The following is a 12,617-nucleotide window of genomic DNA, read 5'->3' on the forward strand; positions in this document are numbered from 1 at the left end:
GGTACAAGATAGAGTCCTTTACTGACAGGGCAGGTATTTTATAAAGGCCTTATCAAGTTTTAATATTGTAGTATTTAATACTTCCGCAAAGCATTAAAATGACTTGGAAAATGATCAAGATGGTTCCAGTATAGCTGTCAGTACCTTCTCTTACTTGACTGCTATTGCCATTGCTGCAGCTATCTCAAAATATACGTTTTGTCCTAACTGAAACAGAACCATCTTATGTTGCCTTTACTTTTGTACACAAGCTTTGTGGTAGGGAGGGGATTGTCTGCCTTTCAAAAATAGCTTCTCTGAGATAGATCAAAATGCAAGTTAATTTCCAAGTTGGGAATGAGTTGAGTTTTCTAAGTTTAGGCTATGTGAACACAACATGTTAACTTCCTGAAACAGGATGCATTCATTATAGCAAGTACCAGGTTCTGTGCCGTGGGGAAGTTTTAAATCTCAGTTTTTAGCTCCAAAATCTTAGAGCACTTCTGAAGAATGTGCTGTGCTGACACTGCTCCGTTTCAACCCAGAGGGCAGAGTACAGGAGATTAGTAGTTATTTCCACTAGGGACTTGTTAAAATAGTTGAAAACTATGAAAAGCTGTGCATTTGCTACAAAAATGGTGGCATTGATTATGTGAAGAAGATTTTACTGAAACAACTACTAGGTAAAGCAATAGCTTATCTTTTTCAACATTGTATGGTACTAGTATATGCATAATGCTGAACTAATTTCTGTATGCAATTTATGTGATATATATGTAAAGTTCTTATAGCAGTAGATACAAACAAACATTTTCAAGTCACTCTTTAGCTTTCGTTCACATCTGTTTATAAGCTACGCATTTCTGTCTCTTCTCTGAGCTCAGATGTTTCCTCAGGCTTTCTCATGCCTCTGGGTGGCATTGAAATGAACCTTATTTTGTGGAAAAAAAATGGGTATCAGCACCTCCGAGTACAACAGCTCAGTTTGGACAACATATGTGCATCTAACCCTGCCTCAGAAAACACAAGCCAGATGCTTTTCTTAGATGTGTGACCAATGAAAATCCTTCACGTGTTTTCAGTATATCTGACTGATTGAATTAGGATTGCAAATCAACTCTAAAACAGTAACATTAAATTCACTAGTTCTGTAGCAAGGGTAGAAGATTTAGTTTTGTAATAGCTGGCTGTTTTTTTTTTCTTCCATCCACAACTTACAAAGCACTAACTGCTGACATAGCATGCCTATAAGTAAACAAATGACAGCACTACTTTAATGAAGGCTGAGTGCAGCACTGCAGGAGCACATCAAGTTCAGTAGTTGTATTCCACAACCTATCAAGATGCAAAAGAAAGTTCCAGACTAAGAAGAACAAGAGGAATACAGATGCAGCTTAATGCTTACAGATTTCAGCTTCTTTTATATTGTTATTGGCATCAGTGATTCCCTTTTGTATTTCATCCAGCCATAGCACTGCTGATTCATCCTGGGTTTCCTGTAAAAAGGACAGAGAAAAGCCTTATGAAAACTGAATTATAAAAGTGTCTGAACATACAGGTAGAGCTCATATGCAGACTTCCCATGCAAAGCCCTCGGGCATTAAAAAATAATTTTACCACTTAAAATGAGCAATAAAATAAGTTCATATTCCATTTAGTGACTAGAATAAATTCTTGCTCAATAAAAGTTCTCCAAGCTTTCACATGTAAAAGACTCCGTCTTGCTAAAGGTGAGTAAGATTTTGAGCAGAGCTGGAATTGTTTTAATTTCCATAACGCATAAGCAATTTAATTAAATAAATCAATTAAATAAAGCATTACATATATCCAAATGTTAGTAGCCAGCACTACGAGCACAAAGGAGAATGCAAGAAGTTGATATTCATCCCAAATCCCTTATATGGGAAGGCTGTACACATGAGTAAAGGTTACATAAGAAAATAAAAGCAAAAGATGGCATAAAAAGACAACTCAGGTTTAATAATGATGACTTAGCTCAGGTGGCAAATATTTCAGGAGTTAAGTGGCAGAGCAGGTCTCACTGTCTACAGGCTGACCATGCTTGATGACTTTGTACCCAAGTTAAAATATAGGGTGCTTGGTACAAAATAATCCTTTTAATTCTCCTAGTTTCAGCCTATGACTACAATGGACAGGACCGCCGTCCAGAAGCATGGAGGCATTAATCAGCTTAAACAGCCACAGACACAAGTTTACACCAAGAATTGTAGGCACAAAGGAGGCACGGACAGGCCCCAGTGGAGCTCTGGATTGTACCAGGTTCTTTCTAAAGAGGAAAGAAGCATGTCATATCTATAATAGGTGAGAGAAACAGCAATGCATTGGTTTAATGAAGATACACGAGTATATACACACAAATACTTCAAAAATAAAAGCCAGAAAGGGTCTCAAGGTCAAACATCTTGTGGGGACAAAGAAACAACTTCACAATGGATGCCACTGTCACAGGGACCAACTCTCGGCCGAAAATCCAATAAACCCGTTATCTGCAGAAATTATGGGGGTAAAAAAAAGAGGGTAAAAACCACAAAACAAAGACTCCTCTGTTTCTATTATATGTAAACAAACACGTAAGCAAAATATCTAAATATAGTCAAGCAGTATCAGGCAATTGCATGACAGTGGACGTACACTGCAATTTAGGGTTAACAGGAGAGAGAGAGCACATACAAAACACAACTGAGGATTTATAGGAAAGGATTGCGAAACTGAAAAGAATTCCTTATCTGGTGTCCAATTTCTACACACTAAATACAAAAACAGATACAATTTTTGTTCTGAAGCCAAGTCCTGCTTATGTTGAGCCTTGCCACTAGCTTGGAAGCCAGATCAGGACTCACACTAATTTTGTCTGCTGGAAGCAAGCCATTGTTTTCTGGCATTCAAGAAAAAAACAGAGGAAGAGGAAGGGATCAACAAAAACAGCAAATGAAAATGGGGTAAAGGTTCCAGAGTGTGTGATGGGCGGGAATTGCCTGGACAGAGCAGGCAGCTGGGGTGGGACGCCATCACAGGCGCACAGGCTGCTCGTGCTGGGTAGGTAGGGAGAGGCTGAGGCAGTACACACATGCCTTAAAGACAACCGTGTATCTGTGTGGCTTGCTTTCACCTCTGCATTTGCTAAACCAAGATCACTACTCTCTTCCCCACACCTGGCCTCTCCCCAAGAAGGGTACAGAGTTCAGCAATACAGAATTTCAGTCTGTGGATGAGACCTCTGAGCATTTAAGTAAACACAGCCTTCGGTTTTCCCAGAAAATACTCCCAGATACTTGTACGTTCGAATTCCAGCAGAACCTCCTCTCCCACCATCAGGGTTGTGGTAAATTAAGAGTTAAATTGCTGCTGTAAAGCAATTTAATCTCTGTGTTGGGCAGAGGCTGAAACTGAGTCATGTGTGCATATTTGGATACGTCACACCCTCTTGCTAGTAGACAAAGAACAAACTAGATCCTCACCATAAATCTCATGCCTACAGGATGCTTCTGGACAACAGATCAATTACTCTTTAGGCCCTTACAGATAGAAGAATATCCTCTCAAAAACACCCCTTGAGACGAACTAGAACAGCATCACTTTTTTTTTTCTATATTTATATATATCCGGATTTAGCATACTACAATGAAGATACTAGTTTTCACTGGACTTCTCTCCCTTACCTCAAGTCTTTTTACTACAGGTGAGTCCTCCTTTCTGCATGTACTCTGTTTTAATTGATATTTGCTTTTGAGGTTTTGGTGCTTTACTGGCTTAAATGGATTGTACACATCATGACATTATCACACTCCAGAAAAACTTACTTTAGGCAGACTTTTACTATTTCCTTTCAGTGACACCTTGGATTACCTTTCGCTTTCCTCAGTCACTTAAGAGGATTTATTTAAGCGATCTTTCTGTTCTTACTAAAAACACATCTTCTAATGTTTCTATAGTGATACAATACTCAAACCTGTAGAGTCACGTTCTTTCTGCTTTAAAGCGTTCAACAAGATTACAGCTTCAGACTGTGTTATTAGAAGGAAAATCTCAGATAATTATTGACAAACATAACTTAAGGATGTGATCAAAGAGTAAGCCCAATTTTTTTCCTTACTAAAATTAGACCTGTTTTCAAACTAAGCTTTTTAAAAAGTTTTTGTTGTTGTTGCTTTTTTTGATATGCAATAATATACACAAACATTTTAAAGAGATCCAGAAAATTACTGAAATGGATGCAGGCTACTGATTATCATTTCAAAGTTTTCTACCATAAATCTACCGGTTACAAAAAATTAAGCATGGTTAAAGCTGTTTTCCATGTTCTGTTCCAGTCTGGAATGGTAAAAGAAAAACTCACAGGTTTTCATCCAAATTTCAGTTCACTTCTGAATTCCAGATTCAAGATGTGTGCCTGATGCTTTGTGTGAAGTCTTTTGGCATTAAGCACAACCAACCAAGAAATTTTTTGAATGACAAAATTCATTAAGCTGCCGTTTGTTCTGCAAAAGCTATTTTACAAATTACTTTGAGACCATGTGTTGAACACATTCATACTTCATCTATAAATATTAATGTCTTTAAAAAGTTAGCTACTAAGCACTGAGGAACAAGCATCAGAAAGGTAACCAGCATCAGTGGCTTTGCTCACATATCAGTTATATTTACTGATGGAGACTATTCCTGCTGCTTGAAAAATTTTACTCATACCAATAAGTTTGATCTAATATCAGCCCAAACATTTACATTCAGTTTTCAGGAGTAACTGCATTTCTTTCATGTATCAGAAGAAAAAAATGGTCTGGTTTGCTTTAGTCAGAAGCTGAAAAATACAAAAGAGTAACTTAATTTGGTATGTGAGATGATTTTTTTCTCATAATTTGAAGTTTTCAGCCCATGTTAAGCAAGGCAGTTCTTTTTGCATTTTTGCAGTCACGCATTTCATCTGCTAAGTGACATGGATAGCACTGCTGTTTGCTTTGGAAATTTTGATCAAGCCTGCACCAAGGCTTGATCAGCTTTTATCATAAATTACCAACATTGTTGCTACATGACAAAAAACCTTTGCAGGTGACAAACATTACACAAATGTGACAGACATTTTGCTAAAGACTGAAAACACCTAATATTCAGAAAAGCCAGTTTAACATTAAATTTACACTAAATTTTATAGAATGGGGTTGAAATTACAAATAAAGCAAAGATTATTCTTGAGCACAGTTGAGATGAAAACTTGAGATGAAAGCAACAAAGAACACTACCAAACCTTCTAAACAGAGATCACTTTTCACAAGAAAAGGCTTGCCTTTCTCCTTACCTGAAGGTGAATTGTATTCATAATCCAGTAGTTTGCCTATTTTAACAATATTAACTTTAAGCTTTAGAATCTTCACTGAATGGCTCCACGATTAAAACCGTATCTCTTATCAAGACATTCCGTGGAATTTCAGCAAGAGACTATGATTACATCCCCCCTCATGCTATAGAAGGGGAAACAAAGACCATCCACATCAAAGAAAACAAAAGCTCTCCAAAAAAGTCCAATGACTCCACTTTAACAGAAGTGAACAACACCACGTTAGAGTACCTGACAAGTTCTCTGAGCACCAAGCTGATACCCACTGTCTACCTCAGTGCTGTTTTATTGGGTGTACCATCTAATGCCATCATTTTGTGGATGCTCATCTTCAGGATCCGGTCTGTGTGCACTGCCATCCTCTACACAAACTTGGCTATTTCAGATCTGCTCTTCTGCATCATGCTGCCATTCAAAATAGCATATCACATCAATGGGAACAACTGGATTTTTGGAGAAATGATGTGCCGAACCACAACTGTGGTGTTTTATGGCAACATGTACTGCTCTATTCTGCTACTCACGTGCATCAGCATCAGCCGCTATGTGGCCATCGTTCACCCTTTCACCTACAAGAGCCTGCCGAAACGTACTTATGCCACCACGGTTTGTGCTACTGTGTGGACCATCGTCTTCTTGTATATGCTCCCACTTTGCATAATGCAGCAGAGCTATTATGTGAAACAACTGGGAATTTACACCTGCCATGATGTGCACAATGCCTGTGAAACTATATCTTCCTTCCAGTTTTACTACTATGTTTCTTTAGCTATCTTTGGATTTTTAATACCTCTTGCAATCATAATTTTCTGCTATGTCTCAATCATACGAACACTCAAAACACATGAATGGTTCTGGTATGTTAAAGTCAGTCTTTTGATCCTTACCATCTTCACTATTTGCTTTGTACCAAGCAATATTATTCTTATTATCCATCATATCAACTATTACTATTATAACACAGATGAGTTGTATTCTTTTTATCTCATTGCTTTATGTCTTAGCAGCTTCAACAGTTGTCTTGATCCTTTCCTTTATTTTCTGATGTCCAAAATCAGAAGTCAATCCAATATTTACCTAACTATGGTTAAAATATCCAGGGAAGCATGAATTTGTTTCTGTATTGTTGGAATTATGATTTTGTATATTACTAACCCAGGTAGCAATAAACCTCACATGCAACAACTAAAAAAAAAAATCTAAGGATGTTAAACAAACCATGATCTCAGTAAAATTTACATCTTTCCAAACACCACACAAAGAAGCATCTTCAGAAATACTCTTCTCCAACTCTAATTTTATCATGTGTGTTACGACGTCTGGTGTACCAAGATTCAGGGAAGTGGCTGAGCATCTCCATTTTCTTCTGAGAAGGTCACTTTTATGGCCATGGAGAAGAAACTAGAATAACAGTCACCACAGCCTCTGAACAGAAGAGGAATCCGTATCTGAACAGCACTTTTAGGTCCATTCATGACTTCCAAAGACTTCATACAATCTCTGTGCTCACATTCACTGCAGGAACAGTGAAGTGAACAGGAGGTTTTCGTCTGGTGGGAACACGGACAAGTAAAAGCACTTTCTAGGTGTTCAGGGGCTATAGAACTTTGCAGAAGCTCCCTGTCACACAACCAAGAGCAAATCTGCACTGGATGTTAAAAATAAGGAGCTGGAATCCCATTCAGCTGGAAGAGCAATGAATCTACAGCTATAGACACGGAACCTGACACACTTCCAAGGAAGCATCTCCTCTGAGGCTGCTCAACCAGCTTTGCTCTGGAGACTTGTTCTTCCACTGTGTCAGCACCTGTACTCCTATAACCCGCAAGGACAGCTGGAAGCTAACCCTTATCAGTGTGAATCCAGGCAAGTTTTATTCTTACTTGGTAAGCAAAACAGGGAAGATATATTGTAGTATTCTGTATATTTTCACATCCTCACAGGAAATGCTTAGTGTTACAAATCCTTAAGGAAGTTGTGATTAATTGTCCACATTAATAAAGCAAAGAATTAACTTGACTCTTGACAGAAACTCAAGGTCTACGTATACTGAGTATAAGTTCCTATAAACGAGCTCATTTGTTGGTGTACATGTTTGTAACAGAACCATGTAAGACAGTGATGAGAAAAAAAAGTGTTTTACATCTGTCTGATAATAGTATTGTAAGAAACTTTACTCAAAAATAAAGCCATTTGCAGGGGAAACTAGAAATTGACTCCAAGAACTCTGCAGTCTGGTAAGGTTCTACCTCTTCAGTTTCTCCTGGCTCCTAATTTACATTAGTTAAAATCATGCCCTTCCCTCAAAGTAACTTCAGGATAACTTTAAAATAATCCAGGTGTTACTCATTAATTGTAAACATCAAAATTGCCAATCTAACTGTAAAACCTGCATAGCTATCACTCAAAATAAAATAACAAAACTCAGGAAGCACGCAAGAGTATGGTACATCTGTTTAACATTTCAGGTAGGCATAACACACTTCCTAAACATAGGCTCTCTCTTCGCTGGGGCTTGAACACACTTTGTTTGAAGCAGCTGTAAGAGCTGTTAGAAGCCATTGTATGAAGTTACAGGAATAAAATTCCATATTTCCATTTTCTTCTTCAAGCAAAGAACAAGTAGGTGTGATCTGAGATTAAGAGCCACAATGGGAACTGGGAGGTTTTGGTGCAGATTTTACTTACCCAAGGCCACCACAACTGGGGGGATGTGACAGTGGGATGATTAGAATAAGCCAGAAGTTCAGACCTATATGTTTTCCCAGACACTGGGGAATATAGGAAGTTCACACACAGATCTATCTGATTGTTGTAAATCAACTATTTCCTTATGCCACAGCTCACTCTTAAAACATCTTAAATACAATTAAACACAGATCTGCTTTATAAATAGGGCTCAGAAAAAGCATGGGGTTGAAAAAGACTCATTACACAAACTTTTGATTTTTTGATTTTTTTTATAAGGGGAAGTTCAATCTAAATCATATCTTTTCTTAAAGAAAGGTGATGTCCATGTCATTAGTCAGCAGTTAGAATAGTTAATATATCCGATATATTAGTTAATATAGTTAATATATCCGATAATAATAGTTAATATATCCAATATCAAGTTAATATATCCGAATATTTCTCTTGGGAATTTGTACAGAGTGGTATTGCTTTCTCCATAAACTTGGAAATTGCTTTTTTTTTTTTATATCATGAGCTGGGAAAAAAAGAGAAGATGTTTTAAGTAGTTGTCAAAGTCTACAAACACACAAAAAACAGCATACAGCAAGGGGGGAAGCTTTTCAGGATCCAGTGCTCAGTGAAACCAGAGCTTACATAGGAACCTACGTAAAAAAATTCAGATGTACAACACCAAGTTCAAAAACTGTGGCTTACAGAAATGCACAATTTCATAGCAGGTACCACAGGTGAGGTGACAAGATAGCTGGAGGGTATTTTTACAAGTCAAAGAGCAAGAAATTTCTCCAGCTGACATTAGGAACATATGTGAATTTTAGGCATGTTTTTCAAACTCCAGCAAAAATGAAATGCTGTGCCATGAGTTTCAGCTAATCTTGCATTCAGTCATATCCTGCAAGTTGTAAGACTGATCTGTGTTTATGTTTCCCTGAGCTGTGATGTTAACCAGGGCACTGCTTTTGAGGAAGCAGATACCAGTATCCTGCTGAGATAGGTTGAAGCTGAAGGCACGTACATGATGGCCAGCATCTTGTTGCATGACAAGGGCAGAACAGAAATAAGCACAAGACTCCTCTATTGTAACCTCCCCCGGCGCACCAGATTTAAGCAACAAAGGCTCCTCAAAGTACTTCTTAGAGGTTTGTTAACAATGACTCCTTCAGCATGACTGAATACTTAGTAGCAAAAACATGGATTCCTGCCTACATTATAACTACCTGCCTGACAGTCTTGTAACTAGATCTTTGCAGAAAAACATAACAGATGCAGAATACATCTTAGTATTAATTGATTGAAAATTAATCCCTTGTGTCAGTCAGAAAAAGTTGTATTCAAAAATTATTCAGTGACAGATCGTTGTCACTGGCTTATTTACCACCCTGTTGGCACAACTAATCAAAACATTGCAGGAACAGGACATGAAGGAAAAAGAATCGACATTTCAATTCTGACAGATGCAACAGTCCAAGCTCTAACCTTGCATTTCTGTGCTTTGGCATGGTACAGAACATCTTGATAATGCCTTGCATTTTCTGTTCTCACATCTTGCAGCTTGGCTGTGGGCAGGAGTAGGGTTTGTAGAGTATTCTCAGGATTTCCTTGGTCAATTGCTTCATTAATGTGGCCAATTGCAATAATTCCTATGAAATAAAAAGGTTATTACAAGTGCAGTTGTCAAAGAAAGACATAACTTGTTATGTTTCACATACAAATGAAGCAGTAACACAAAGCAAAGAAAAATCAAGTAACAAGAAGCAGAGGCAGCAACAGCAAGTAAATTTTTTTTTTTTGCTCAGATATTCAAGTGAGGCTATTAAGTTGTACAGGTTTCCTTTCTGCCACACTTACTCATTTCTCTGAATCTACCTTTCCATTAAAGCCAAATTAATCCTTACCAAAAAAAGGGAAAATTGACTTCCTTTACGTGCAGGTAAGGAAGACCTACATGAAGCTTAAAGAAATGCTGGACACCACATCTGTATGTGTGTCATTTTGTGTGTCAGCAACATATTTGCTGACAATGCTGAAAGGCACTCAAAAATCATGTGATTTTGGACCAGATTAGTTGGAACCCTAGTTTCAACAAATACATACATACTGACCTCCAAACTACAACATTATGCTGGACCACAACCTCATTTCTTTAAATTACCTTAATTAGCCAGACAGATAACACTGATCTCAAGACAAATTTTTTTCCCCCATACACCTGTGGCATTCAGAACTTCAGCCACGTCATGTGAATTATTTAATAAAACCTGTGATTCATTTCCTTCAGTTGTCAAGACTGGTTTCAACATTTGAAGTCACAATTTATTTCTACTCCTAAACAGCCTGGAAATACACTGCTTGGGGGTACTGTCTCCCTAAAGCCATGCTACTCCAGAAAGGCACTGGTTGAGGGCTCCCCATCACCTGTAAGATATGACATCCTCACTAGTGGCTGATTATCTGCCACCATGTCTCTCCCATGCCCACCACAGCTGGCAGGTCATGGATCCATTCCCTCATAACACCTAACATTTCCAGAATAGACAATTTTTCTGGGGTGTCACCAAAGTGGGAACTGTCAGGCATGCAGATTTACTTATGGAAAGTGATGCCAACCTTCTTCCTGCCCTCTCTGCCCCAGTAACCATTTCTAGGCAGAGGCCAGTGTCACTGAAACCAAGTGCAGCTAAGCTATCTCACCAGTAAAGACTGACTGTTAATGCAGGACAACCTGCAACTGCTCACATCCCACTCTGCCAGGCCCATGCTACAAGAGTGCACAATGCACTATGCAAGTGCACTTAACAGCCTCAAATTTTACTAGAAATATCATGCTTATCATGCTTCTATATCCAGTGGAGAGTCTCAGTCCTTTAGCAGTTTTAAAGACCAAATGACCAGGTATCACATTTAACACCACCCTTACAGGGCCATACAGTCACATCCAACTGAAAGAAATAATCTCCTAAACCATTTATATTCCAAAGAGTGAACACAAGAAACCATTCTTTTAGATAGGAAATCTAATTATTTGGATGGAGATCATGACAGATAGTTGCACTGCATAAATCCCTACCAATTCTCTGGTGAAAAACAAGGGCTTAGAAATCATTTAACAATAATAGCTCTACACAGGATGCTGCCTTCCTCTTCTGACCCTATTCTTCAATAACACAATGGTTTACAATTTCTGCAAAATCTTTTAAGTGACACCATCCAGTGCAAATACTGAATTGCCAAGTGTTCTGAACCATGGCATTTGTAATGCTGCCAAAGGCAGGCATCCTAGGATGTCTTTCAGCCGGCCATAGTATAACCAGGAATACTTCAAACAGATTTAAAGACCAACAGGCATTCAAAATTATTTAAGTCTTCTCTCTTGATCAGAGTCTGTACAAGGCCATTCAGCACTGAATTTTTGTGTCCCAAGGAACAGACTACCATCTCTGCCAGTGATGTAGAGGAAGAATTACTTACTTTCATTTTCTTCTTGAATTTGCATATTAACCATGTCAATGCAGTTCTGGATATCATTCCAGCTTAAATAATCTTGGCCTTGAGATGAAGCCTCTGACTTAATAGACAATAGTGTATCAGCATAACTATAAGAAGATATAAAATACATAAGTGTATTTCATATACAAGGTAAACTGCCATTAAGAATTAGTCAGATGCATCATCTATCATTTAATGACTATCATTTTTTCCATTTAATGAATTTCAGACAAACTCATCTCTTGCCAGAAATTATATAGACATGCAAGCCGCCTTTTTGTCTTACACATGCATTACAGGAGGTGAAATGCTAGCCCTATATGCTAATCCAGAACATTTTTCTTGGCAGAGTGGAATGGTGATGATGATTTCAGGAAGCTGCTGTCTGTTTCCCAAATACTACCTTAGGAGGGAGATGCCAGTACTTTCAGACACTGCTGTAATGCACTATGATTCTATGTCTTTATCAACAGTATTTGACTCCTTAAAACCTGGAAAATTTAACCTTTCCCAGTAAACTCAGAAGGAAAAATATACCACGTAATCTGGTAGCCAAGACAGGTTCTCCTACAAAGGAGAGCATTACAGCTCTTTAAAAAGATATTTCAGATTCTTCTGCTCACAGGTGATTTCCCCATAATTCTTGTTTTTTCCCAACTCTTCATTGACAGAAAAGAGGAGAAAAACACTATGTCTTGTTATTTTACTGTCTGTCCTGAACTATTTTATTTCCTGTCTGGTAGGAAGCCGCTAGACTTCGGATGAAGTGTTCCTCATCCTAAATTTCGCTCCTAAGAAATGTCAACAGCACCCATACCAAAGACATTGCACATCCCCACTCCCCAACACTGTGTTGGGGAAAGTGGCAACAGAGCTGGGCATATTCTTTAGTGCATGACACTAGAGATGAATTTGGGAGAAACTGCGATCTGCTTCTTGCTATAGTACGTCAAAGACCAGAGAGTCAGTCCTAGCATCAGGAAGCAGCCCCTCATGCTTAGAAGATAACCATGCATCCTGCACATAGAGGACGGTGGGCCACAGGAAGAGAAAGGACATGAGCCCTACACGTCATGGTCCTCCAAGCACAAGCTCTGTAGCCTGTGCC

At 38.4% G+C, this 12,617-nt stretch overlaps 2 protein-coding genes across 8 annotated transcripts in view; one reads left to right on the forward strand and one right to left on the reverse strand.

Moving 5' to 3' along the window:
- IQGAP2 (IQ motif containing GTPase activating protein 2) overlaps positions 1–12,617 on the reverse strand; it is a 126,966-nt gene that overhangs the window by 29,359 nt on the left and 84,990 nt on the right. For 4 of the 6 annotated variants that reach the window (XM_040541766.1, XM_040541764.1, XM_040541765.1 and 1 more), the window contains 3 exons: positions 11,492–11,616; positions 9,500–9,663; positions 1,385–1,475 (listed from right to left, as the gene is read on the reverse strand). In XM_040541766.1, the coding sequence (XP_040397700.1) occupies positions 1,385–1,475; positions 9,500–9,663; positions 11,492–11,616 (380 nt within the window). The remainder of the gene's footprint in view (positions 1–1,384; positions 1,476–9,499; positions 9,664–11,491; positions 11,617–12,617) is intronic. The other 2 variants (XM_040541768.1, XM_040541767.1) reach the window with 1 other exon arrangement.
- Positions 2,932–6,523, forward strand: F2RL2 (coagulation factor II thrombin receptor like 2). Of its 2 annotated transcripts, none has more exons than XM_040541770.1 (2): positions 2,932–3,679; positions 5,361–6,523. In XM_040541770.1, exons 1-2 carry the CDS (start codon positions 3,622–3,624, stop codon positions 6,440–6,442), a joined length of 1,140 nt encoding a protein of 379 aa, XP_040397704.1. In that variant the 5' UTR covers positions 2,932–3,621; the 3' UTR covers positions 6,443–6,523. The 2 variants fall into 2 exon arrangements, with proteins under 2 accessions (XP_040397704.1, XP_040397703.1); XM_040541769.1 differs by having other exon boundaries at positions 2,935–3,679; positions 5,355–6,523.

This window comes from Cygnus olor, chromosome Z (genome assembly GCF_009769625.2).
Source record: "Cygnus olor isolate bCygOlo1 chromosome Z, bCygOlo1.pri.v2, whole genome shotgun sequence".
Taxonomy (NCBI): Eukaryota; Metazoa; Chordata; class Aves; order Anseriformes; family Anatidae; genus Cygnus; species Cygnus olor.